This window comes from Oryctolagus cuniculus, chromosome 21 (assembly GCF_051225735.1).
Source record: "Oryctolagus cuniculus isolate XC-2025 breed Fujian yellow rabbit chromosome 21, ASM5122573v1, whole genome shotgun sequence".
Lineage (NCBI taxonomy): Eukaryota > Metazoa > Chordata > Mammalia > Lagomorpha > Leporidae > Oryctolagus > Oryctolagus cuniculus.
Window position 1 is genome coordinate 12,092,734 of NC_142887.1, and position 27,873 is coordinate 12,120,606.

The window sequence follows — 27,873 nt, forward strand, 5'->3', positions numbered from 1 at the left end:
TCCTAAGCTTGCACTCATCTGTCCTGTTCCCTCGGTTCTGTGAGCTACTTGCTTGCATATACAGTTACATAGCTTCATAGAACATGAGCTGTTGCTACAATAAAAGCAAGTGGGAAGGAGCAAAGGAGCAGTTTGTCTTACTTTACTCGGGAATGTTTATGCCACTCTGAAAGGGGAGTTTATTCTTCCCAAGCTTTTATACTTAGCTCTAAGGCAGAACTGTCTAGCAGCACTTTCCTCAGCCAGCCATTTGAAATCTGGAATTCTTGAGCATTCCAAGAAGTAACCTGATCAGTCTCTAGAGCTGATCGTTCACTGACCCAGAGTCCTCCTGTCTTGGGATTTGTGTGGATTGTGTTCTGTGATTTCAGCATGTCAGTGATGATGTTTCTTAGAGTATCATGGAAAGGATGGGTAAGGCAATTTAAACTAACAGCAGTCCAGGTAAGGGTTAGTACTTTTTTCCCCCCATAACATTTGTTTATTTGAAAAGCAGAGTGACAGAAGGGGAGAGAATTATCTATCATCTGGTTTACTCCCCAAACGCCTGCAACATCCATGGCTGGGCCGGCGCCATGGCTCATTTGGCTAATCCTCCGCCTGCGGCACCAGCGTCCCATATGGGCGCCGGGTTCTAGTCCCAGTTGCTCTTCTTCCAGTCCAGCTCTCTGCTGTGGCCCAGGAGGGCAGTGGGGGATGGCCCAAATGCTTGGGCCCTGCACCCGCATGGGAGACCAGGAAGAAGTACCTGGCTCCTGGCTTTGGATCGGTGCAGCGCTGGCCATAGCGGCCATTTGGGGGGTGAACCAACAGAAGGAAGACCTTTCTCTCTCTCTCTCTCACTCTCACTGTCTATAATTCTACCTGTCAAATTAAAAAAAAAAAAAAAAATGCTATTCTGGGTCTCCTGTGTAGGTGGCAAGAACCCAAGTACTTGGACTATATTTGCTGCCTTCCCAGGTGCGTTAGCAAGAAGCTGGGTCAGAAACACAGAGAACCCAGGACCAAACCAGGTGTCCCAAGTAGCAGCTTAGCCTGTGGGCACAACACCCACCTCCTGGTTAGGAGCCTCAGTGAGTTTCTCTCAATGAGAGAGGGGCAGATGTGCAGGGGGTTAAGCTGCCACTTGGGATGCCCATATCTCATAGCCAAGTGCCTAGGGTCAAGTCCTGCCTGTGCTCTAGCTTCCTGCTAATGTAATAGCTCAGATACTTAGGTCCCTGCCACTCCCTGGGAGACCCAAGAGGAGTTTCTGGTTTCTGGTTTCAGCCTGGCCCAAATGTGGGCATTTGGTGAGTGAACCAGTGAGTGGGAGTGTGCTTGCTTTCTTGTCTTGCAAATAATAAGTAAACTTAAATTGTGTCTGAAGCTAACAAAGAATACAGTTTTTCTAAAATTATTTTTTATAGCTTTTTAATGCTGTTGTCTGCTTTTTTCTCCTGTGTAGATGTTCATCCTGGACAAGGTTGATGGTGATACTTGTTCCCTGAATGAGTTCACCATAACTGGATCAACGTACGCACCTATTGGAGAAGTGTAAGTAACTTTCTGTATCGTTTATAGAATTCAGTGTGGCACTTGAGTATTTGGAGAGATTTATAGTATACCTGGAAAGTTCAGACAGCTTTCTAAATATGGCTGAGGTCAACACAGCTAGAAATAAGCCCAATGTGCTGTAATAATGTTTCTTCTTTTGACAGGCATAAAGATGATAAACCAGTGAAGTGTCATCAGTATGATGGTCTTGTAGAATTAGCAACAATTTGTGCTCTTTGTAATGACTCTGCTTTGGATTACAATGAGGTGAGATGCTTTGAAACTTAAACTTAGCTGTTGTTCAGATGCAGGGTGGGTGGCATGAAAACCCAGCCTGCCTTCATCCCTTTTGAAAGTGAGGGTTCCGTCTTTGAAAGGTGGAGTTAGAGAGAAGTCTTCCATCTACTGGTTTACTCTTCAAATAGCTGCAATGGCCAGAGCTGCACCGGTTCAAAGCCAGGAGCTTCTTCCAGGTCTCCCATGCAGGTGCAGGGGCCCAAGAACTTGGGCCATCTTTGCTTTCCCAGGCCATAGCAAGAGCTGGATGGAAAGTAGAGCAACCAGGACTCAAACCGGCTCCCGTATGGGGTCCCAGCACTGCAGGCAGCAGCTTTACCTGCTGTACCACAGCGCTGGCCCCAAGGGTTCCTTCTTAATGAAGAATGAGATGGGAGAGGGAATGGGAGGTGGGTGTGGGGGGAAGAAGAGCTATATTCCTAAAGCTGTAGCTATGAAATTTGATTCATAAAATAAAAGCTTTCTTAAAAAAAAATAAAGTGAGGATTCCTGATTTTTTTCCCTTTCCACCCAGAGGCCTGCCTCTCTAGGGCCAGCATGGCCCAGCCAAAAAGGCCAGGAGCCTTTCATAGATCCCGTGACAGCGTTGCAGAATTGCAGTCTGCATGCCTGATAGTATGGTTACTGTGTGTAAATGAAACTCAGGATAGAAGATGTTTTTCTGAAGGTTTTGGTCTTGCTTTTTGAGATGGGATAGCATTATACCCTGGAGAACAAGCTGAGGCTAGATGGCGGTTATAAAATGATAATATAAAATATAATCAACAGGAAACCTTTTTTTCCTCTTTTTAATTAAATAGTGGAGTGAATCCTTTGGTTTCTATTGCAGAGGCTCAGAATGATAAACAGTGACATGGAATTAATTATAAGTACTATTTGAAAGCTCTTTGAATTAATAGAAACTGTGGTTAGTGGCTTCTTATATTTGTGGGAATTGAAAAAGCGAATTATTAGAATAAGATAACAAGCATGCCTGTACTTTGAGTAATCCGGTCAAGAGTGCAATAAAATTGACCCCTAGAATCTTGAAGCAATGGAGGAAAGGTGGTTCTGTGGGGGAATTGCTAAAGAGAAATTTACCTGTGTACTTCTTTTCTCCTTTTCCATTGTGTATACCTTTAACTAACACAGGCCAAAGGTGTGTATGAAAAGGTTGGAGAAGCTACAGAGACTGCCCTGACGTGCCTGGTGGAGAAGATGAACGTGTTTGACACTGAATTGAAGGGTCTCTCTAAAATAGAGCGCGCGAATGCCTGCAACTCGGTCAGTGTTTGAGCTTGATGCATGTATTGTTGTATTGCCCCGAACTCATACCATACTGCTGTATACTTAGTCTGGTCATTCCCCTCTCCTGGACATCTACTTGTACCTTATCTCCTCCAGTTTATTGCAATACCTCCTTCCCCACATTCCCTCTCTTATAGAGCAAACTTGCTATGTATTTGGCCAAGACAATAAAAGCAGTCCGTAGATACTTTGCCCAGGCCAGCACCTCTGCCCGCATGGCTGCCTCTCCCATGGTGCTCTCCTTCCCAGCGTCACCTGTGCTGCACCTTGTCAGCATGGGGAGGCACAGTGCGTGTGTGTCCTTCGGTGTTGTTTCCTTTCAGCACCCCACATTTGTAAATACTGACTTCTTGGAAGTCTCTGTGTGTGTGTGTGTTATTCTCCTTCACTCCCTGTTGTCTTGAATCTACTCCAGTCAAGTTCCTGCTTCTACTAGTCCATGAAAACCTACTGCCAGGAGTCGCTTACGGCTTTGTGCTAAATTATGATCAAATCATTTGTGTATAAGAGTGGGAAAATGGAATGAAAAATATGAGTATTTTGAGGCAAAAAAATTTGTTGTAACGTGAAAAATACATGCTATGAAAATAGTATACATGGATGTCAAACATTCATATTTAATTCCACTTTTCATGAAGTTTTTTGTAAAAAGATTTATTTATTTGAGAGGTAGAGTTAGAGAGGCAGACAACAGAGAGAAAAGCCTTCCATCCATTGATTCACTCCCCAAATGGCCACAACAGCTGGAGCTGGGCCAATCCAAAGCCAGGAGCAATTCTTCCAGGTCTCCCACACGTTTGCAGGGGCCCAAACACTTGGGCCATCTTCTACTGCTTTCCCAGACTATAGCAGAGAGCTGGATCGGAAGAGGAGCAGCTGGGATACAAACCAGTGCCTGTGTGGGCTGCTGGTGCTGCAGGCAGAGGCTTAGCCCACCATGCCACAGCTCTTGCCCCTTCATGAAGTTGTTCAAGCACCTTCAAAGGAACATAATAGCACATACAAGATTTATTTATTTGAAAGATAGTAACAGAAACAGAGGGAGAGACTCTGTTCACTGGTTCGCTCTCCAAATGGCAACAAAGACTAGAGCTGGCCCAGGCCAGAGCCAGGAGCCAGGAACTTCATCTAGGTTTCCTATATGGATTGCAGGGGCCCAAGCACTTGGACTGTCTTTAGCTGCTTTCCCGGGTACATTAATAGGGCTGAGGGGCTGGCACTGTGGTGGAGTGGGTAAAGCCACCGCCTGCAGTGCTGGCATCCCACATGAGCACCAGTTTAAGTCCTTACTGCTGCACTTCTGATCCACCTCCCTGCTGCTGCACCTAGGAAAGCAGCAGCAGCAGGTGACCCGAGTGCTGGGCCCCTGAACTCTCCTGGGAGACCTGGAAAGAAGCTCCTGAATGCGGACCGGCCCAGCTCCAGTCATTGTGGCCATTTGGGGAATGAACCAGTGGGTGGGAAATCTCTCTGTGTGTCTCTCTTGCTCTGTCTCTATAATTCTGCCTTTCAAATAAATAAATATTTTAAAATTAGATTAGAATAAAAGGTGGGGCAGTTGGGGGGACTGAATGGGCAGTGGAGCAGCCAAGACTCAAACCTGCACTGATGGGATGCTGGCGTTGCAGGTGGTGGAGTAACCCACTGCACGTCGTCAGCTGCTGCAGTTTTTTTGGCCTTGGTTTTTTACGATTCATTTATTCGAAAGGCAGATGGAGAGAGTGGGGCGGGGAAAGCTCTTCCATCCATTGGCTCTCTCCCTTTATTTAACCCACAACAGCCAGAGCTGGGTCAGACCAAAGCAAGGAGCAAGAAGTTCCATCTGGGGCTCTCACGTGGGTGGCAGGGACCCAGACACTTGGGCCGCCATCTGCTGCCTCACATGTTCATTACCCGGAAGCTGGGACTCAAACTAGTACTGCAGTATGAATGCAGGCAACCCACGGCACCATTACACTGACCCCAGGATTGTAAATTTTAGTGCTTAAAACAGTTTCTTAATTCTATCTGTTAACCCTAGCAAGGCTGAACTTGAGTGAAAGCAGCCTGAAACAGATGCCAGCAGACACCGGCTGTGTGGTCAGCCTACAGCACCGGATGATCTCAGCAGCATCCTGGTCACCTGCTGACCCTCTGCTCAGCTTAAGAACTGCAGCTGGTTGCACCAAAGGGTAAACTCTGATGTCCTAGCCGGAGTCCTGAGGCTGCTTGGGTAGGAAGCTGTGTGCAGGCGAGAGGTCAACAATCTGCAAAGGCTGTTGGTCCGATCTAGAGTGAAAGCCTCAGGGACGTGTAGTGGGTATACAGAGAGGAAAAAGCAACCACAGAAGTTAAGGACTGGGAGCTGCAGAATCACAGAAGATGTCCTAGAGAGAGGGGTGGAGCCCCTCCGAGCGCTGAGCAGAAGAAACAGGCCGCAGCGTCTGTGGTTCCTGTTCCCTGCAAGCCAGCACTGCCTCCTGAACACTGCCATCCTGCCCTCTGATCTCTGCTTTGCCGCAAGACCCTCTGGTGGGCCTGGCAACCAAATGCCACTGCAGCTTGTCCTCGACAGCTGCTGCCTCCCAGCACTTGGGTTCTGCTGAATATCCTGCTTTTTTGCCTTAGACCTGTCTGTTTTATCACTGGATGCCTGCCAGTTGGCACTTGAGACCTCTTTATAGGACTTCTTTGTGTCTTAACTGAAGTCCTCTGGCAGAATAAAGAGAAGTGGCAGGAGAAAGGACAGTTAGCTGCGTGCCAGAAGGAGTAGGTATGGGGCAGAAAGATGTCGAATGCCTGGGATAGTTCCCAAGCTGACTGATGTGGATTCCTTGAAACAGGACCAATACAGGCCCCTTCAGTTTTAGACCAGTAAGCAAGGAGGCAGATTCTCAGAGGCATATCACCTGTGACGTCTCTGTTGGTCTAATTAAGTGTATTGGAAGCCATCCACAGACAGGTTTAGAATTGTTGGGTTCTAGACGTGGAGCTTCACTTGCTCAAGTAGCACCATGGAGATTGAACACAGTATGTTAGCCAGTGACCAGCCTAGATACGGGCAGGACTGTCCGTCTCTCATCTGCCAGATTCAGCGTCTTCCTGTCTGTGGCCTCTTGCCTCGTCTTCTCACATCACCTTGGGAAACGGGTCCGCAACCACAGCCTGTCAGTGCGTTCACTGACAAGTCCCAGAGGCACATTCTTGAAGAACCTGTCACAGTTCAGAGGCACAGCAGGGCCCAGCTGGGTAGCTGTAGCCCGTCGAGAGGACTGCCGCTCTTGCCGAATGCTGCGAGCGGCCTCTTTCCTGCAGATCTGTCTCCGTTATGGGTCCACACCTGCCTCAGTCGCTGCCTCTTCCTTTTGTCTTCCCGGAACCATTTGTACAGATGCTTTATTGAAGCTAAATAGATTGAGATAATGCAGAATTGAACACAGTGCTCTTGTCTAAGAAACTCAGTGGCTGATGGGATTGCCTTAGGGCTCCCAGCTCGACCAGACCGACAGCTTTCATAGCTTTCTGGATTGGGTGCTGAGGTGCTTGGGGGTTTCTACCATCACCAGATGTGTGTGTGTGCATGGCAGAAAACCAGTGTAATTCACTGGTAAAGATGAGGAATTTAAGACCATCCTCTCAATATATTCTTTAAAAAAAGGTGCACAGTGTCAGGTCTGTCACACCAAATGAGGCATGGAAGGCCCTGTGTTCCAGCTGACTGGTGACAGTCCCCACTCAGCAGATCACTCAGAGATGCTCAGTGGCCAGTGCAGTGTGACAGCTACGAGAACGTGGCCATCTCCAGGGTTCTGGCAGACAGCAGCGCTGTGTGCTAAACTGCTCTGCAGTGCCACTGCCCTGCTCCACTGTTTGCCCGCTTCATTTTGTATGAAAGCCAAATGCCCACAGTAGGCCTTGCGGTGTGGTGGATTGGGCCTTCACTCGGCATGTCCATGTCCCAGGTTCAAGTGTTGGTTCAAGTCCCAGTTACTCTGCTTCCAATCCCATTTCCTGCTAATGCACCTGGGAAGGTATCAGCTGGTGGCCCAAATGCTTGAGTCCCTGCCACTCACTTGGGAGACCTGAATGGACCTCCTAGTTCCTGGCATTGGCCTGGCCCAACCCTGGCTGTTTGGCCATTTGAGGACTGAACCAGCAGATAGCAGATCTTTCACTTTTTAATGGGGAAAAAAAAAAAAAAAGCTAAATGCCCTACAGTAACTTCGTAGGTTCTGTGACGCACCATCCCCACCATGCCGCTGGCCGCATTGCCTAGACCTGCCAGGCAGCGCTTCGCTTCCTTGTCCAGACGGGCTTCTCCGCCGTCCACCTGGTTCCCACCCGTATCCTCCAGGTTTCTGCTTTCTGACCACTTGATGTAACACCGCAGCCTGTGTTTACACAACTTTGCTGTCCCCCTTGCCTGCCTTATGTCTGTCCTGTGGCATTTACTGTACCTTTCTAGTGTGTCTTCCCAACCAGGGCAAAAGCTTGTCTCTCTACTTGGCAGCCCCAGTGTCTCACCTAATAGGAGGTTAGTGAGATTTGTTGAACAAGTGAGAAATGTCATCCCTTAATTCATCTTTGTTTTCTATAGGTCATTAAGCAGCTGATGAAAAAGGAATTCACTCTAGAATTTTCACGTGATAGAAAATCAATGTCAGTGTATTGTACGCCAAACAAACCAAGCCGGACGTCCATGAGCAAGATGTTTGTGAAGGCAAGTACAGCAAGTCGTAAGTGCAGTGTTCTTTCCGGGGTTGGGTTCTGTGAGCCAGTAAGTACAATTGTTTCTCTGTGACATTCCCAGGGTGCTCCTGAGGGTGTCATCGACAGGTGCACCCACATTCGGGTTGGAAGTACCAAGGTCCCCATGACAGCTGGAGTCAAGCAGAAGATCATGTCTGTCATTCGGGAATGGGGTAGTGGCAGCGACACACTGCGGTGCCTGGCCCTGGCCACTCACGACAACCCACTGAGAAGAGAAGAAATGCACCTGGAGGACTCTGCCAACTTTATTAAGTATGAGGTCAGCTAATGAAGTTCTTCGCCCACACCCTGCATTCATTGTGTTCAAGTAAAGGTCAGTCCGTCTGGCTGCTGCCAAGAAAGGTGTGGCTGCTTGTTTTTCTGCAGGCCAATGAGTCACCTTGGTAGTTTAGGATGCTGCTTCAGAGGTATACCGTTAGCAGTTTAATAAAAGTGCTGCATTCAAGAGAGAAGAATCAGACAGAGCGCTTGCATATGCTTGTAAAACCCATTTTGCAGCTCATGTAAACTAGGACATTTTAAAAATTGGTGATACTTGTAAGAATACTAATTACTGAAGGTCAAAATACCCAAGTTGATTTCTTCCACTTTTCTACTTGGAGTAGAATTCTTTCATGTCAGTGATGTGATGTACTAAAGGTCAGAACAAAACAAGCAAGCTTTGGTACCCTGGGCCCCGGAAGAGGCCACTACCAAAATGCTCTGATGCTTTGGTACATTTTCCCCCGTTTTCAGAATGTAATTGTTTAAAGAATTTTAAAGAGTGGTTAACAAGAAAATGCAGAAACGTTTGCTTTTGATGTGTAACTGGCCAGTTTTCAGACTAGGGGGAAACGGAGTTTCCTGTTGTAATTTAAAGTGGTTGTCTTGCTGTAGACCAACCTGACTTTTGTTGGCTGCGTGGGCATGCTGGATCCTCCCAGGATTGAGGTGGCCTCCTCCGTGAAGCTGTGCCGGCAAGCAGGCATCCGGGTCATCATGATCACCGGGGACAACAAGGGTACTGCCGTAGCCATCTGTCGCCGCATTGGCATCTTTGGTCAGGAGGAGGATGTGACGGCCAAGGCTTTCACAGGCCGGGAGTTTGACGAACTCAACCCCTCAGCCCAGCGAGATGCTTGCCTAAATGCCCGCTGCTTTGCTCGAGTTGAACCTTCCCACAAGTCCAAGATCGTAGAATTTCTTCAGTCCTTTGATGAGATCACAGCTATGGTGAGTGCAGGGACATAGGCAGTGGATTCCAGCTTAGAATTTGTTAATGAGGTTGACTCTCTAGAATTCTGTGCTTAGTAGGTGGCACATTTAAGATTAATTTATTTACTTGAAAGGCAGAGTTAGAAGCAGAGGTAGAGAAACGGAGAGACATGGCCAGGGCTAGGCTGTCCGCTGGTTCACTCCCCAAATGGCCGTAACAGCTGGAGCTGGGCCAGTCCGCAGCCAGGAGCCAGGAGCCTCATGCAGGTCTCCTGTGTGGGTGCAGGGACTTGGGCCATCTTCCACTGCTTCCCCAGGTACATGAGCAGGGAGCTGGATTGGAAGTGGAACAACGGCGGGGGATGGCAGCAGTGTAGGCAGCTTTACCTGCTATGCCACAGCACTGGGTATCTTCAGTTGTGTAAAAATTCACTCAGAGTATAATCAGGGAGACGTTGATGGTGTGATTTTTAGGTAAACCCACTTTAAAATAGGAGCCCTGCTGGTAGATTACAAGCTGGCTGTAGATGAAGTTCCTTAGTGTTCTTCCTCGATCTGCGATTTACTCAGATACATCGACTTTGTGTTATACTTACTTCCTGTTGTCTATAAACCTTACTTGTTCAAAGTTTTTTTGAGGGGTAGGCTACAGTTAAGTTGCTGCTTGGGATGCTCACATTCCATGTTGGAGTCCCTAGGCTCAGTTCCCAGCTCTGCCTCTGATCCAGCTTCCTGGTAGTACACACCCTGGGAGGCAGCAGATGGTGGCTTAGGTACCTGCGTCCCTGCTACCTACATGGAAGACCAAGATCTCAGTGTCTCTCCACCTTTTAAATCATTTTTTAAAAGATTGTTTTAAGTTTTTGAGACCAGATGTTACAGGCATGCTCGCCTTCCTCCCCTCCCCAGCCCCCTCTTCATAGAGGAAGGGTAGCCACCATCTGAAGTTGGAACTTAGTGAAAGTATAAAAAACACATCATAGGGGCCGGCACCATGGCTCCCTTGGCTAATCCTCCGCCTGCAGCGCAGGCATCCTATATGGGCACGGGGTTCTCGTCCCAGCTGCTCTTCTTCCAGTCCAGCTCTCTGCTGTGGCCCAGGAAGGCAGTGGAGGATGGCCCAAGTGTTTGGGCACCTGCACCCGCATAGGAGACCAGGAGGAAGCTCCTGGCTCCTGGCTTTGGATCGGTGTAGCTCCAGCCGTAGCAGCCATTTAGGGGGTGAATCAATGGAAGGAAGACCTTTCTCTGTCTCTCTGTCACTGTCTAACTCTGTCAAAAAAAAAAAAAAGATTTTGCAGGTCTTCAAACTAAGTGGTATATTGTGATTGAGGTTCTATTGCAGTGTGTTCCTGTTTATCATTTTGATTGCTGTATAGGTTTTATTTTTGCTAAACCATAATAGAGACAGATTTGAAGTCTTTCTCTTTCCTCTTTGGTAAGAAGTTCCTTTGGCAGTTTTTTAGCCCACAGGTAAACTGTGTTTGATTCCAGCTTATAAGACAAAAATTCTCTACCAGGCCTTTGACCCGGCCATGGGGCTCTGTCCTGGGATCCTCTGCTGCCTCATCAGTGAGGTCTTTTGTGTCCAGGATCCGAGCACCCCATGGCAGGTGTCTGTGAGCCGACCGTCCCCTTCCTTTTCAGACTGGCGACGGTGTGAATGATGCCCCTGCTCTGAAGAAAGCGGAGATTGGCATTGCCATGGGCTCTGGCACCGCGGTGGCTAAAACTGCCTCTGAGATGGTCCTGGCTGATGACAACTTCTCCACCATTGTGGCTGCTGTGGAGGAGGGGCGGGCCATCTACAACAACATGAAGCAGTTCATCCGCTACCTCATCTCCTCCAACGTGGGGGAGGTTGTCTGGTGGGTCTCCACGACGGTGTCCCTCAGCTTCCTTCCTCTGCATCGGGGTTGAGGACCGAATCGCCCAGTTTGTTCTCAGGTCTTTGTGCCTGAGTTGGGAGGGTGGATGTCTGGCTGCCCTGATGTGCAGAGTCCTCTAATGCAGGGCCGAGTTTGAATTAACCAGATGAAGTCACATCAAGTTCTCAGCCCTCTAGGTCTCAAAGTGGGGTATAAGATACTTTCCTTTATAAAATTTTTGGAGTAGTCCTTATGGATGCCTGTTATGTTATTGGGGTGGGGGTAGATGGTGCTGCAAGGGTTCTTCAAAAATTTTGTAAAAGAAATGAAATTGTTTTGGTGCAAAGATTTTTCTTCATGTGAGATGTTTTTCATAGGACTCGTTTCCCGTAAACATTCCAGCCCCCTCGTGTGTATAGATTCCAGTAGTTTTCTTTCTGCACCAAAATACTTTCCATTCCATTTTTCCACGGGCTTTTTGAAGATGCTGCATATAGTAATGGCCAAAAGTCACGTGAGTTCTCTTCTTCCCTTGGATGGAAACAGCATTTTCCTGACGGCAGCCCTTGGGTTTCCTGAGGCCCTGATTCCCGTGCAGCTGCTCTGGGTCAATCTGGTGACAGATGGCCTGCCTGCCACCGCGCTGGGCTTCAACCCTCCGGATCTGGACATCATGAATAAACCGCCTCGGAACCCAAAGGAACCACTGATCAGCGGGTGGCTCTTTTTCCGTTACCTGGCTATTGGCTGTGAGTAGTTTTGTATATTGCAGATCCTTAAAGTTTTGGGGCCAAAACTTGTTAGTTCATCCCTACAAAGCACATTGTTCTTCTGTTCCCATGTTAGGGTAGCAAAAAAAAAATAAAAAAGGCTGCCCTCTTGCAGGTCAGTGGCTGTTGCCCCGTTTTTTGAAGTCGCCTCACTGTCCCCTTCAGTGTCTTGCCCTTCCTTGGCTTCCGTGAGCGAGCACTGAAACGTCATTCTCTGATGTCGCTTGTGTACAAGGGGATGCAGAGATGGCCCCACCAGAGCCCCTCCTAGGAGCTCACGTATGAGACGGGAAGATCATCACCGCCAAGATAGTTACTCCCGTTTCCCTGGGAGTCGGTGCGCTCGTCACAGTAGCTGTGTGCTTTCCGTGTTCTCTATGCAGACCGCATCTTCCTGACCCCTAGGTTGGGGTGGTGGGTCCCACACCCTGGCACCCCACGAGGGCGTGATTGTGTGGATCCACTCGCAGGACTTGAGACGCAGGGAGCACAGTGGGCTCGGGTGCGAAGTCTGTTGCCCGGTCAGTTCCCTCAGGCTGGGACAGTTCCTCATGGGCCGTGTGTCCTTGACAGAGCCTGCTTGGCTGTGCTCAACTTTTCTTCCTGTTGTAAAAGCCAGAGTAGCACAGGTAGCGCCCTCAAGCGTGTGACCAGCTGCCTCGGTGCCTGGCTGTAACTTCTGCCTTGGTAGGTCTTCGGTGTGCCCATGCATTTGTACATTTTTTTGGGAACCAGATGTAACAGCTGTGCTCTCCTCCCTCCCCTTCCTGCCCCATTCCCCTCTTGCTGGAGGTGGAAGGCTGCTGGATGAGGGGGAGTGCATTGTTCTCTTCTTTGTAATAAACTTTCCCAATTCTAAGCTGATGGAGTGAGGGACAACCCCAGAATCTGTCTCCACCCAGCCTGCTGTTCTGTGTTTAGTGAACTCACAGCCTTTTCCTAGAAAGGTTCTGCCCACCCTCGGATGGAACCAGGCGCAGCTAGGTTGTGCCAGTTCGCTTTATCTTGGGGCCAGCATTGTGGTGTAGCAGGTTAAGGTGCCGCTTGCAGTGTCAGCATTCCATATGGGTACTTGTTCAAGTCCCAGCTGGTCCACTTTAGATCCAGCTCCTTGCTAATGTGCCTGGGAGAGCAGTGGAAGCTTGGGCCCCTGCACCTACAGGGGAGACCAGGAAGCAAACCCTGGCTCCTGGTGCTGGCCTAGCCCAACTTAGCTGTTAATAACCATTTGGAGTGAACCAGTGGATAGAAGGTATCTCTCTCCCTGTTGTCCAACTGCCCTTCAAATAAATGAATCTTTCTTTAAAAAAAAAAAAAAAAAAAAGGCACTTGATCCCCAGTGGGCCAGCACTGGCCTGGTCCCCTAGTGCTGAGTGACCTTATGGAAGACAAATGAACCTGCACCTCTGAAGCACTCGCATGCAGGTTGAGGACGGCACAGCTCGTACAGAGGATGCTGTGGGGGTCAGCAGGTGGTTTCTCTCATAAATTCTAGAGGAAACAACCTGGTTCTCTTATCCCAGAGGTTTCCCTCTTGGGCTATTAAAAAAAAAAAAAAAACTTATTTGAAACGCAGAAGGGAGAAGCAGCGCGAGCGATCTTTGACCTGCTGGTTCACTCCCCAGATGGCCACAGTGGCCAGGGCTGGGCAAGGTCGAAGCCAGGAGCTGCTTCCCGGTCTCCCACGTGGGTGGCATGGGCCATCTTCTGCTGCTCTCCTAGGCGCATTAGCAGGGAGCTGGATCAGAAGTCGAACAGCTGAGGCTCAAAACCGATGTCCATATGGGATGCCGGTGAAGTAGTTGGCAGCTTAACCCACTACGCCACAGTGTCAGGCACCCCTCCTGATGGCCGTTCAGAAGCCCACGGCCCAGCTGCTGTGGTGCGGGGCGGGAGCAGTCGCACGTCACAGCACAGGCTACAGTGGACCTCCACGTGCCTGCTGCTCGTCTTCGTCCCTGGGGTGTGGCATCCCCTGCACTGCACTGAGTGTCAGCATCATCACGTCTGTTCCAGGTTACGTTGGCGCCGCGACAGTGGGTGCTGCTGCGTGGTGGTTCATTGCTGCCGATGGTGGTCCAAGAGTGTCCTTCTACCAGCTGGTACTTAGCCGTTCTCTTCCCGTCCTTCATCTGGGAGGCCCTGAGCAGGCACTGCACGCATGTCTTTCTGGGGCGGATCGTCTTAAGGCTCGAGCAATAAGTAACTGCGTCCGTCCGAGATGACTGAAAGGCCGAGCTGCTCTGGGGTGGGGGTGGGAGTCCTCGCTTTGCTGCACGTGGGGTCTGAGCTGGGGCCTGGGCTCAGGAAGTACACGTGGCTGACTCCGTATCTGATTTGTTGCAGAGTCACTTCCTGCAGTGTAAAGAGGACAACCCGGACTTCGAGGGCGTGGATTGTGCAATCTTTGAGTCTCCATATCCCATGACAATGGCACTGTCTGTTCTGGTCACCATAGAGATGTGCAACGCCCTCAACAGGTGAGAGTGAGCACGGCAGGCTGCGGCAGGCGCTCTGACACAGAGCCACGGCGAGCCGTGTCCTGGTTGACGGAGGATCACAGGGAAGCTGTTCCCTTCCCCAGAGGAGAACAGGCAGCACCAGTTTGAAAAGCTCAGGCTGTCCTTACCGCCAGGAAGTAGTGGGTGTGCTCCAGCGTGTGATTGTGAGCGCTTCCTCAAAAGAAACAGTGGAAGCCAGAAATAGGAACTGCAGCACCCACAGGGAGAGGAGTCATTCTTGTCCTTTAGCACGGAGACAAGTGGTATCATCCAGTTAAGCCAGTGACAGAAATGGAAATGTTTAAATAGCAACGGGAGCAGCTTTGAGCTCGCCGAGATGGGATCTGCTGTGCCGAGTGCTAGATGGGAAATCGGCAGCTCATCCTGCCGCCTCAGCCTTCTTCCTTCGGCACCGTAGAAACTGTAGTCCCCAGGGCTGGGATGGCGGCTGCACCGGGGGACCCGCTGCCTGCCTGAGTGCAGATGGGCGCCGGTCTTAACTGCGCTGGGCCCGGCCTCTGTCCCACAGCCTGTCTGAAAACCAGTCCTTGCTGCGGATGCCGCCCTGGGAGAACATCTGGCTGGTGGGCTCCATCTGCCTGTCCATGTCACTGCACTTCCTCATCCTCTACGTCGAGCCCCTGCCGGTGAGTGTCGGGTCCTGGGGGGTGAGCAGCCGCCTCCGCGAGTCGGGAGCCTGACAGGGCCCCTGGGTGCCCCAGCTTATCTTCCAGATCACACCGCTGAATGTGACCCAGTGGCTGATGGTGCTGAAAATCTCCTTACCTGTGATTCTCATGGACGAGACTCTCAAGTTCGTGGCCCGCAACTACCTGGAACCTGGTAAAGAGTGTGTGCAGCCTGCCCCCCAGTCCTGCTCGTTGTGGGCGTGCACCGAGGGGGTCTCCTGGCCGTTTGTGCTGCTCATAGTGCCCCTGGTGATGTGGGTCTACAGCACCGACACTAACTTCAGCGATCTGCTCTGGTCCTGACTGACAGCTCCCTAAGAAGATGTGTAACTTAACCCATTAATTTTTTATTGTTTAAAGCAAGTGTCTTTCTGCTGAATTTTCACATGAACATACTGGCTGGTGAGGAGGTTTCCTACTCTAGATTGTGTTTTGCTTTTTCTGACTCCAGTGGGGCAAGATTTTCCTTTTTTTATACACATAATTAAAGTGTCCATTGACATGTACAGAGAACTAACACTATTTTATGCAAATATTTTTTTGTAGATGAAAAAGCATGTACAGTGTTCTGTTTAATACTCATCCTTGTACAAAAAAAACCAGTTGAGCCAGCAGACATTGTCAGCAGATTAATTGGCAGCAGATTTTAGGAAACGAATGTGTGTGGTTTTTTTCTGAAACTAAATAGCATGTATTGTGTCTTTTGCATGATTATCTGGATTTAATTTGATATCACAGTCTAATTTTTATTCATAAGCCAATTTTTCTGCACTGAGCAGAGTCCTGCTACCTCAGTCAGTGTTCTTGGTTTGCACCCCTCACCCTCCTGGCCTCCACTCACTCGCTGCCCTCCCCCCCGGCCCACTCAGCTTCCTCTGTAGGATTTGGATGGTTCTGTTGACATCAGTCGTCACGAGGTATGCCTGTTCTCGCTTGTGCAGAAAACATTGTTCCAGATTCAATTGACTGGGTTTATGTCCCTTCACATAGTTTTTAAGGTTATTTATTGAAATGTCTAATGTATTTTATTGTAACAGACATTGTTTTGCCAACATTGCCTATTTCAGTGGCACTTCACAATCTAGTTGAAAAAAGAAAAATAAAACATTTTAAATGGACAGAGAGAATAACTGCCTTGTTCTTAACTCCTTAGTGGCTTACCTTGAGCTATACTCGGATAGTCAGCCCCACTTTCTCGTAAGTTCTTAGCTCAGAACTTTAGTTTTACTCGACCTGAGGGCAAGACGGAGCCTGTTCTGCTGCCTGGGCAGTCACAGGAATTGTATTCTCAGTGTATAGGCACAGGTTGTCACCTGGGGTCTACATTTCATGCAAGTCTGCTGGCCTGTTCTAGCCCGCTACAGAGAACCTAAGGGCAAGTGTGCGTGTGCGTGTGTGTGTGTGTGTGTGTGTTGTACAGTCTGTAAATAGCACATGACCAAATGAACATACTGTATAGAACTATTTTTATTTGAATGTGGGACTAACCACCTCCATCATTGCTGTGATGTGTGCGCATGTTCGAGCCTGGTCTCACCACGCGTGTGTAAGTCGGTAACAGTCCTAACTGCGGTGTTTTCCTCCAATGCCTTCCAACACCTGTCAGCTAACGTGAGTACCCCCGGCATGTGGATGCCTTAGCCTAAAGGCGACTGCCCCCAAGTGAGCGCCCCGGGTTAGGTGCTGTGCCCAGCGGACTGCTCCCCGCCTAGGAGGAACGGGAAGTGCCAGCTGCCAGGTGTCTCGGCACAATGCGGGGAGGGCTTGCAGAGAGAGGTGCAAGAGGCTCCTTTCGTCTTGGGCACGCTGACGGCACAGGGGCCATGCCCTGGCTAGTGTCCACACGCATCATCCCAGATTGCCATGCTGTTCATGGAAAAGCAGAAAGCTACTGAAGCAGGGAACTGACGCCATGAGCTCAGGCGTCAACGGACTCGTTTCCAATGGGCCACCTTTCCATCGCCTTGCTGGGACGTGTGTTGTGGCTCTCCTGAGCCTGTTGAAGCCCAGTTTTCAGGGTGTGGCTCTACTCAGCCCCAGACCACCAGTGCATTTGCTAGGGGTGGGGGCCGTGCAGTCCCCTGCTCTTCCCAGAGTCTGGGGAGAAGCTGAGGAGGTGGAACGTGGAGTCTGTTGGAAGCACAGAACTGAGCGTGCTCTCTGTGAGACCTGCACGACCTGCCGGCAGGCAGGCTGCTTTACCCAGCAGAGAATGTTGAGGGTGAGCGTAGGTTTTGAATGTCATGTGGCGTGAAGAGAAATGTGTTCAATGATCAAGTGCAGGGACCACATCCGAGCTGGACACCGAAGCAGGATGTCTGAGTTCACTAGCTAGACACGATTTAGTGGCCTTTAACCCTCTCACCCCCCCCCCAAAAAAAGAAGACAGTGGGGTGCAGTGGGGGGAGAGACGTCCTCAGGGGGCCTGGGCCAGGTGTTGCCTCTTGGTTTCTCACCTCAGGCCCCTCTTGGCCTCCGCTGTCCTGAGCAGGAGCACTTGGTCCTGCTGTTGCAGACGCTGCCAGCATCTCCTGCAGTCCAGGTCCAGTGTCGTGGTCTTGGCCCCACGCGGGCCTTGGCCTGCATCCTGCAGGGAGGCAGCGGTCAGTGCGAGGCTTGCTGGGCTCCTGCTGGTGGGTGCCCGTTGGCTGTGTGCCCCAGCTCTTCCATCTGTGTTGCTTTTTGCAACCCCTGCCTCTTGAGCTTTGCTCTGGGCCCAGAGGACAAGCTTCTGCCACACCATCCTGAAGGTGGGCCCACGGCCTGCTGAACAATGGAGGTGGCATCAGCCTGACCTGAGACGCCAGGGCTAGTGCAGTGTCCACCAAGCTCCTAGCCACTGCCCAGAGCCCAGCACGCTCTGCAGGGCAGCAAGCCAAGTCCCCGGCTGCCCTTGACCTTCACCAGAGAACCCTGTCCAAACCACCCTGCAGTCAGCGATAAGGGTGGGCTTCAGCCACCTTGATAAAAGGGAATGGTGATAAGCAGCCAGGGCACAGTGGTTCCCTTCCAGGACTGGGCAGAGCCAGGCCCACAGCCCAGAAGCCGCCCCGCCCAGGGAAGGAAGGGGAGGGAGCGGGAAGGCTGCTCTGAGGCCACGCTGCTCACTCCGCTCCCTCCGCCTCACCCTCCGCACTGCTAACCCAGGGCTGCTCTCACCCGACAGGATCTCGTGTCTGCCTCAGGGAATCCTCTGGTGAGCCAGGGGTAGGGTAGGCTTTGCTCTGTGGCCAGGTGACATGAGGGCTGTCAGCCAGCACCCTAGATGGGACTGAGTGGGCAGCGCCTCAGGAACAGTCGGAAATGCTGAGTCCTCCTCTACTGTCACTGTTGGGCTTAGTCTTAGGTGTGTGTGCTAACATTCCCGCCCGTATTTCATGAAGCTGATGGCCTCTCTCTTTCCTTTTCAGCAATACTGGAGTAACCGCTTCCTAAACATTTTGCAGAAGTGTAAGGGTGTTCCGTTGCGTGCATGTGCGTTTTTAGCAACACACCTGCCAGCCCTCTGCATGATTGATGTTGGGGTTCCCAGCTCCTTGTGTGTAGTGTGGAGGAAATGTGTGTTACCATTGGGGTTTCTGACTTTTCAAAATAATTACAAATGTACAACTAGAAAGCCTCTCCAGAGAAGTTTGGTTTCTTTGCTGCAAGAACAATGAGGTTCTGAAACCTCCCAAGAGTTTGGATACCGTCGGCCAAGTCTCCACATTTCTCTGTGCTGTCAGCTTATCCAGATGTGCACTGTTGAGTTGTAATGCATGCCTTCAGCTCAAGTAGCCAGCGTTTCCCTGCAGTGACCTTGAAACCTGCTACTTTTTAATCGGCCCTGTACAGTTTGCTTATTTATAAATTCATGGAAACACTACAGGTATTGAATGGTTAAAATGTAGGCCTCCAGTTCATAACTTCAGTTATTCTGAGTGTGCAGACAGCTATTTTGCACTGTATTAAATGTAACTTATTTAATGAAATCAGAAGTAGACAGATGTTGGTGCAATACAAACATTGTGATGCATTTATCTTAATAAAATGCTAAACGTCAGTTTATCACAACGCATGTCTGACTGTAGACTGTAAATAGCGATCGGTTTGTTTCTGTGCTGGTACCAAGCGTCGCACAGAACTGATTTCAGGTAAATAAATCTATTCTACAATAAACTGTCCGCGTGCTGTTGACTGCTGTGTGAGAGGGCAGTGAGGGGCCCTGGAGGACAGCTGGCGTCATCCCGTGAACCAGCGGAGGCTCTCGGCTGCAGCACACGCAGCAGGAGCCGCACACGCACCGCGGAAGAAAAGGAAGTGGCCTGCCCGCCTGCAGCAGCCCCGGAGCAGATCGCACTCCCACTGCCTCCGCAGGCGCAGCCCGAGGTAAATGTCCCTCGACACAGAGACCGGGCGCACTCACTGCCGTCACGGCCACGGGAGAGGATACGACGACCACCACCCGGCAGGCTCCAGGGCGGAAGTGTGTGCCCCACGGGGCAAGTCACCACGGACCACGTGGAACCGCATACCTTTCTGGAGTCGGAATGGGTTTGTGACACAGAACAAGGCTGTTCACATCCGACTGACAGATAGAGGTCACCCTGGACTGAAGCTCCCGTGTGGCAGCAGGCACTAAACGCACCTGCAAAGGCCCACAGAGGGCAGCCGGGCGGGCAGCGCCGCGTGCTGGGATCAGGAATATCCCCTGACCTGAGCCGCCCCCCTGTGTTCACAACCCAAGTAATCCCCGCTGTGCCGCCAGTAGACGGCGAGTGTTCAAGCCACGAAATGTGCGGCTGTCAGAACCCAAGGTGGGCCTGTGTCGGCCACGAGTCTGTCCAGGCAGGGATGCAAGCGCAGAGCCGTTTGACCTCTGCCATTTGGTATTTGCCTTTCGAGTAAGTAAGTAAATCTAAAAAGTAGAGTAACAGGTCTTCCATCTGCTGGTTGGTTCACTCCCCAAACCAGCCAGGTTTGGGTCAGGCCAGAGCAAGAAACTCCATCCCAGTGTCCGTGTAAATGGCAGGAACTCGGATACCTGAGCCATCATCCACTGCTCCCTAGGACGTTAGCAAGGAGCCGGGTCTGAAGCGCCAGTCCAGCACCAACACAGGATGCCGGCTTCACAAGTGGCGGCTTCACTAGCTTGCATCACACCACCGTTAGATTTTTTTTTTTTAAGATTTATTTATTTGGAGGTCAGAGTTAAACAGATGAGAGGCAGAGAGCGAGAAAGAGGTCTTCCATCTGCTAGTTAACTCCCCAGTTGGCTGCAACGGCCAGAGCTGCACCGATCTGGAGCCTGGAACTTCCTCCGGGTCTCCCACATGGGTGCAGGGGCCCAAAGACTTAGGCCATCCTCTACTGCTCTCCCAGTCCATAGCAGAGAGGTGGAGCAGCCAGGACTCAAACTGCAGGCGGCAGCTTTACCCGATATGCCTCAGCGCTGGCCCCCCACCATTGGAGTTTCTAAAAAGGAAGTTCATAGTTCCTAGTGACTGGGAGCTGAGGACGACTGAGTGCTGGGATGTGGGCGGCAGACGATGGGAGCCAGGTTTCTTGCGTGGAGTGGGAGATCGCACAGGAAGCAGAGAGAGAAGGTAAACTAGACTGTGGTAATGAATTTGGAGTTGGAGACATTAGGATGAATTCATGTTTACCTTTAATATCAGTATAATTGGTTCTTTAGAAGAAGTAGGCAGGGCCAGCTGTTCCACTTCTGATCCAGCTCCCTTCTAATGCACCTGAGAAAGTAGCAGAAGATGGCCCAAGTCCTTGGACCCCTGCAGCCACATGGGAGACCCAGAAGAAGCTCCTGGCCCCTGGCTCCGGCCAGCTCCAGCCGTTGCAGCCATTTAGGGAGTGAACCAGTGGATAAAGATCTCTCTGGCTCCCCCTCTCCCTAACTCTGCCTTCCAAATAGTAAAATCTTTAGGGGCTGTCACGGTGGCATAGGAGGTAAAGTGGCTACCTGCAGTGCTGGCATCCCATATGGGCGCCAGTTAGAGTCCCTGCTGCTCCACTTCTGATCCAGCTCTCTGCCATGGCCTGGGAAAGCAGTAGAAAATGGCCAAGTCCTTGGGCCCCTGCACCCACGTGGGAGACCTGAAAGAAGCTTCTGGTTCCTGGCTTCAGACCGGCACAGCTCCTGCTGTTGCAGCTATCTGGGGACTGAACCAGCGGATGGAAGACCTCTCTCTGCCTCTTCTCCCTCTGTGTAACTCTGATTTTCAAGTAAATAAATCTTTTAAAAAAATTTTTTTTAAAAAGAAAGGTAAGGGATGGGCATCAGGACATAGTGGTTTAAGCCACTGCTTAGGACACGCATGTCACGTTGGAGCGTCAGCGGAACTCCATGCTCCTTGGCTTCCAGTTCAGCTCCCTGCTAATGCCTCTGCAAGGACAGCAAGTGTGGGGGTAACCAGCAGATGAAGTAACGCACAGACAGGTGAGTGCATCGGTGAGCACGCGCGGTCCCCAGTCAGGAATCGGAGCTCCCCCGAGAAACATGGTTGACTCCCGGGAGGGGTCCTCCACGCCTGGACAGCGTCACAACAGCAGGGGTCACGCAGGGACGTGCGAGGCAGCGCTGGGCGAACTCCAAGTGGGCAGGAAGTGAGTCCAGATCCACAGAAACAAGTCAGGGGGATGGGGTCTCATGCAGGAGAACTGCAAGTGATGAAGGTGCAACGCGGCCTTTACGGGGCGGTGCTGTGGCACAGCAGGCTGAGCCTCCACCTGCAGCACCAGCATCCCATGTGGGCACTGGTTCAAGTCCCAGCTGCTCCACTTCCCATCCAGCTCCCTGCTAACGTGCCTAGGAGGGCCGCAGAGGACGGCCATAGGTGTTTGGCCCTTGCACCCATATGGGAGACCTGGAAGAAGCTCCAGCTCCGGCTGTTGTGGCTATTTGGGGAGTGACCAGTGGATGGAAGATTATCTGACCCTGCCTTTCAAATAGTTTAAAAAGTGGCAGAAGACAGTCCAGCAATGCAGGAAACCTAACCAGCTGCAAACATAACAAGAAAGCCAGGCCTAGAGAGCATTGTATAGCGGACTGCAGAAAAATCCTAGGAGTGAGAAGCAAGGTCGGGGAGCCGAGCAATGACCAACGCAGCGACGCTGACGGGGAGTTCACACAGCAGGAGCCAGAAAGCAGCGGCTGCTGACCACCGGGGGTGGACAGCGCTTCACAGGCCTAGACCCCCACCCCAGGGACTCTGCCTGGGGACAGGGCAGAGGAGCTGAGCTGTGGAGACATCAGCTTCACGTCTGGACACACTCCGTGAGCTTGGTCCCCAGCAAAACCGGCAGCGGGAATGAAGAAGCCTGAAGTAACGGGAGACGAGATGCCGCCGCCACAGCACAGGCAGGGCGTGTCAAGACCAGGCCGACTGCTACTCCGGCTCTGTTTCTGAAAAGCCAGCTCCTTCCGCAAAGCCAGAGAAACGTGGCCAGCAGTCAGCTAGTGAGACTTGGCAAGGCTTGAACTGGTTGTTTCCCACCAAAATTGTAGAAATTATAAAGTACTTTGTAAGTTTGGGGGCTACTCAGAATGCCTTAGTTTCTGGCCCAAAGTGTAAGACATTCAGCATACTCCTTGCATATTTCATTAAAATTGAGATTGTGCTTTTTATTTAAAAAATTTTTTTTATTTACTTGACACACAGAGTTACAGAGAGAGGTCTTCCATCCTCTGGTTCACTCCCCAAATGGCTATAACAGCCGGAGCTGAGCCATTCTGAGGCCAAGAGCCAGGCGCTTCTTCCAGGTCTCCCATGCAGGTGCAGGGGCCCAAGGACTTGGCCATCCTGTACTGCTTTCCCAGGCCACGGCAGAGAGCTGGATCGGAAGAGGAGCAGCTGGGACTCGAACCGGAGCCCATATGGGATACTGGCACCCCAGGCAAAGGCTTAGCCCTACTGTGCCACGGGGACAGCCTCAAGATTTTGCCATTTAAGTAGACTGCTGATAAACTATGCAAATATAAAAAGCATTAATTTCTAGATTGTTTCTGAAAAATTACACAAACTAGCAGCTACTTTGTTTCTGGGAACAGAACTGGGGACAAGAAAGGAAGGCTGGACAGATTTCACAATATGCTTTAAAAAGTCGCTCAGGTTAAATCATGGATGAATCTTAAAAAATATATTGCAGCAGCTGATCTCAGAGACTGTATGGAAGTACAAAGAGCTGAGAACAGCCAAGGCACTGCTCAGAATGAGGACAGGGAGTCTTGTCCTAAATGTCCACATTTACCATAAAGCTACAGTAACTAAGGTAGTGCAGGATTCACTCTGGCATAGAAAATCTGACTAGGGGCGGGTGTTGTGGCGTAGCTGTAAAGCTGCTGCTTCAACGCCGGCATCCCATATGGGCACCATCCTGTGCCGGCTGCTCCACTTCCAATCCAGCTCTCTGCTACGGCCTGGGAAAAACAGCAGAGGATGGCCCAAGTCCTTGGGCCCCTGCACCCAAGTGGGAGACCAGGATAAAGCTCCTGGCTTCGACCTGGCCACCGTGGCCATCTGAAAGGTCTCTTCATATTTCCCTCTCTGTGACTTTCAAATAAATATGTCTGTAAAGCAAATCTGACCCGTGGGGCAGAGTGGGAGCTCAGCAGCAGGCTCACTCTGCGTGCTGGCTGACAGCCCAGCGGGCTCCCAGGGCAGTGCGAAGGTTTGCACTGTTCAGTGATGCTTCCTCCTAAGAGCGAATTCTACAAAACCAACACAACTAGGGGCCCGCACCATGGTGCAGCAGGCAAAGCTGCAGCCGCAGTGCCAGCATCCCATATAGCCACCAGTTCGAGTCCCAGCTGCTCCACTTCTGATCCAGCTCCCTGCTAATGCACCAGGGAAAGCAGTAGAAGATGGCCCAAGTCCTTGGGCCCCTGCACCCGCGTGGGAGACCTGGAAGAAGCTCCTGGCTCCTGGCTTTGGATCAGCACAGCCCTAGTCATTTGGGGAGTGAACCAATGGATGGAAGACCTCTCTCTCCCCTTCTCCCTTTCCTTCTCTGCAACTCTGTCTTTCAAATAAATAAATGAATCTTAGAAAAAATAAAATAAAACTAACCTTACCTCACACCATATATGTAAAATTTATTTTTGACCCTGAGATAGGAAAAGATTTAAGAATTTGGAAAACAAGCTCAACTGTAGTGACGTCAAGAAACTTTTTTAATTTTTTTTTTTTTTTTTTTTTTTTTTTTTTTGACAGGCAGAGTGGACAGTGAGAGAGAGAGACAGAGAGAAAGGTCTTCCTTTTGCCGTTGGTTCACCCTCCAATGGCCGCCGTGGCTGGTGCGCTGCGGCCGGCGCACCGCGCTGATCCGATGGCAGGAGCCAGGAGCCAGGTGCTTATCCTGGTCTCCCATGGGGTGCAGGGCCCAAGCACCTGGGCCATCCTCCACTACACTCCCTGGCCACAGCAGAGAGCTGGCCTGGAAGAGGGGCAACCGGGACAGAATCCGGCGCCCCAACCGGGACTAGAACTCAGTGTGCCGGCGCCGCTAGGCGGAGGATTAGCCTAGTGAGCCGCGGCGCTGGCCACTTTTTTAATTTTTTGACAGGCAGAGTGGACAGTGAGAGAGAGAGACAGAGAGAAAGGTCTTCCTTTGCCGTTGGTTCACCCTGCAATGGCCACCATGCTGATCTGAAGCTAGGAGCCAGGTGTTTCTCCTGGTCTCCCATGTGGGTGCACGGCCCAAGGATCTGGGCCGTCCTCTGCACTCCCTGGCCACAGCAGAGAGCTGTCCTGGAAGAAGGGCAACTGGCACAGAATCCAGTGCCCCGACCGGGACCAGAACCCAGAGTGCCAGCACTGCAGGTGGAGGATTAGCCTATTGAGCCAGGGCACTGGCCCAAGAAACTCTTAACGAAGACACTAGAAAGAGGATGCCAGGGGCCGGCGCTGTGGCACAGTGGGTTAATGCCCTGGCCTGAAGTGCCCGCATCCCATATGGGTGCTGGTTCTAGTCCCGGCTGCTCCTCTTCCAATCCAGCTCTCTGCTGTGGCCTGGGAAAGTGGTGGAAGATGACCCAAGTCCTTGGGCCCCTGCACCCATGTGGGAGAAGCTCCTGGCTCCTGGCTTCAGATCGGCACAGCTCCTGCCGTTGCGGCCAATTGGGGAGTGAACCATCAGATGGAAGACCTCTCTCTCTCTCGGCTTCTCTCTCTCTCCAACTCTGCTTTTCCAATAAATCTTCAAAGAAAAAGCTGTAAACTAGAAGAAATTGGCAACTCATTCTGCATACTATCTAGAAATATAAACAGGTTTTATTGATAAGAAAAAACAATGGAAATAGAAAAGTAAGGAGAAAAAGGAATCTCACTGAAGAGGAGCCATTGCTAATCCTGAGACGGTGCTCGGCCCTGTGCGACGTGACCCCCACTGTGAGAAACCACAACCCGGTGCTGGCAGGCCCTCGCTGCAGGGCAACGTCTGCTGAGACTGAGACACGTCCCCTGGGCCAGGTCCACGCCAGGCCCAACTACAGACACGCCGGAAAGTGCCGGCTGCAGAGGGTGCTCTCTGCTCAGTGCAACACAGAGAGGATTTCAACACTGGACAACGGATTAGACGGTCAGCCTAGGAAAGGGCACTCCGCATCAGAGCTTCTGGGTTCCTGCTGACACAGACCCTGGCCACAGCCAGGCACACAGGCAGTGAACCAACGCTCCCTGTCTCCCAAATAAGTAATAAAAGGCAAGTTTGGGTGTTTTTTTTTTCCCAAAAATATTTCAAAGGCAGAAGGAGAGAGAAGGAAATCTCCCATCCTTTGGTTCCTTCCCAGATGGCCACAATGGCTGGGGTGAGTGGGCCAGGCCACAGCCAGGAGCCTGGAACTCCATCAGGTGTCCTCAAGGGTGATGGGGCCCAAGTACTCAAGTCATCTGTGCTGCTCTCCCAGGCGCATTAGGGGGCTGCAAGCAGAGCAGCAGGGACTCGAACCAGCCCTCCATGCGGGGATGTCAACACTGCAGGTGGCGGCTTAACACACAGTGCCAGCCCCAGGGAAGTTTAGTTTGGGGCAAAACAAAATTTGGAATCTATGCATACACTTTTCATATATTTCTTTTCTTTTTTTTAAATTTATTTATTTGAGGGCCGGCGCTGCGGCTCACTAGGCTAATCCTCCGCCTTGCGGCACCAGCACACCGGGTTCTAGTCCCGGTCGGGGCGCCAGATTCTGTCCCGGTTGCCCCTTTTCCAGGCCAGCTCTCTGCTGTGGCCAGGGAGTGCAGTGGAGGATGGCCCAAGTGCTTGGGCCCTGCACCCCATGGGAGACCAGGAGAAGTACCTGGTTCCTGGCTTCGGATCAGCGTGGTGCGCCGGCCGCAGCGCACTGGCCGCGGTGGCCATTGGAGGGTGAACCAACAATAAAGGAAGACCTTTCTCTCTGTCTCTCTCACTGTGTCCAGTCTGTCACAAAAAAAAAAAAAAAAAAAAAGAAAGGCAGAACCAGAGAGAGGTCTTCCATCTGCTGGCTCACTCCCCAAGTGGCCAAAATGGCCAGGAGCCAGGAGCCAGGAGCTTCCTCCAGTTCTCCCACGTGGGTGCAGGGGCCCAAGGACTTGGCCATCTTCTGCTGCTTTCCCAGGCCACAGCAGAGAGCTGGATTGGATGCAGAGCAGCAGAGACTCGAACTGGCACCCATATGGGATGCTGGCACTGCAGGCAGTGGCTTTACCCGTTTTGCCACAGTGCTGGCCCCTATATATTTATTTTCTATAAACTTTATGGAGACAACTCATGCATTGATTTCAAAATGTTTTGTACCCAAATATCTTTTAAATTCCATTTTCTGTGATAAACTTTTAAAAAATCTTTTATTTGAAAGGCAGAGTTAGGGAGAGCCAGTTCTTCCATCCTCTAGTTTACTCCCCAAATGGCCTCAACAGCTGGGGCTGGGCAAGGCCGAAGCCGGGTCCCCCAGGTGGGTGCAGAGGCCCAAGCACTTGGGCCATCGCCTGCTGCTTTCCCCAGCACATCAGCGGGAGCAGGACAGGAAGTGCAGCAGCCAGGACTCCCAGCTGGTGCCCGTATGGGGTGCTGGCTTCACAGGTGGCGGCTTAACCCCCCACGCCACAGTGCTGGCCCCTGCAATGAACTTTTTGAAATGCTTTTGTGAAAGCAGCACTGAAAAATGAGTAAAGGGTCCAAAAATAAATAAATAACCCTGATCGGTCCTTCTCAAAAATGGCGAGGTCATCACAGCCAAGGGCAGGCTGGGACAGCATCACAGCCGAGGAGAGCAGCGGGAACAGGAAGACAAGAGGAGACGTGGCGTCCTGGACGCAGTCCTGGGACAGAAAGAGGATGCCAGACGAGCAGGAAGCAGTCTGTGGTCTTCAGTGTATAACAAACGTCCTGTACCAAGTATTAGCGCAGGAAATTTCCTACCCATCTAAAAACAAAGCCTACGGGGCCTGGCGTGGCACAGGGAGCTAAACCGCCACCCCTTCCCGTAGCCCTGGCTCGGGTCCTAGCTGCTCCGCTTCCAATCCAGCCCCCTAACGCGCCTAGGAAAGCAGCAGAGGACGGCACAAGTGCTCGGGCCCCTGCACGCATGTAGGAAACCTGGCCAGAGTTCCAGGCTCCTGGCTTTGGCCTGGCCGAGCCCCCATGGTTGCAGCCATCTGGGGAGTGAACCAGCAGATGGAGGCTCTGCGACTCTGCCTTTCAAATAATACATACACTAAACCTGAAAAAAAAGGAGAATATTAAAAGTATTTAAATTGTCTACTAAAAATGAGTTACAGGCTGGCACCGTGGCTCACTAGGCTAATCCTCCGCCTGCGGTGCCGGTACCCCAAGTTCTAGTCCCAGTCGGGGCGCCGGATTCTGTCCCGGTTGCCCCTCTTCCAGGCCAGCTCTCTGCTGTGGCCTGGGAAGGCAGTGGAGGATGGCCCAGGTGCTTGGGCCCTGCACCCGCATGGGAGACCAGGAGGAAGCACCTGGCTCCTGGCTTCGGATCGGTGCAGAGCTTGCC

At 51.3% G+C, this 27,873-nt stretch overlaps 1 protein-coding gene across 2 annotated transcripts in view; it reads left to right on the plus strand.

The window, feature by feature from the left end:
• The window catches only part of ATP2A2 (ATPase sarcoplasmic/endoplasmic reticulum Ca2+ transporting 2), a 70,676-nt gene extending 51,627 nt beyond the window's left edge, over positions 1 to 19,049 (plus strand). The window contains exons 9-21 of one of the 2 annotated variants that reach the window (XM_051826460.3): positions 1,448 to 1,536; positions 1,701 to 1,803; positions 2,965 to 3,096; positions 7,697 to 7,819; positions 7,910 to 8,128; positions 8,746 to 9,081; positions 10,711 to 10,931; positions 11,478 to 11,680; positions 13,718 to 13,803; positions 14,048 to 14,181; positions 14,732 to 14,849; positions 14,925 to 15,045; positions 18,302 to 19,049. In XM_051826460.3, the coding sequence (XP_051682420.1) occupies positions 1,448 to 1,536; positions 1,701 to 1,803; positions 2,965 to 3,096; positions 7,697 to 7,819; positions 7,910 to 8,128; positions 8,746 to 9,081; positions 10,711 to 10,931; positions 11,478 to 11,680; positions 13,718 to 13,803; positions 14,048 to 14,181; positions 14,732 to 14,849; positions 14,925 to 15,045; positions 18,302 to 18,315 (1,899 nt within the window). In that variant the 3' untranslated portion in view covers positions 18,316 to 19,049. 2 annotated transcript variants of the gene reach the window in all.
• Positions 19,050 to 27,873: the final 8,824 nt, after the last annotated feature.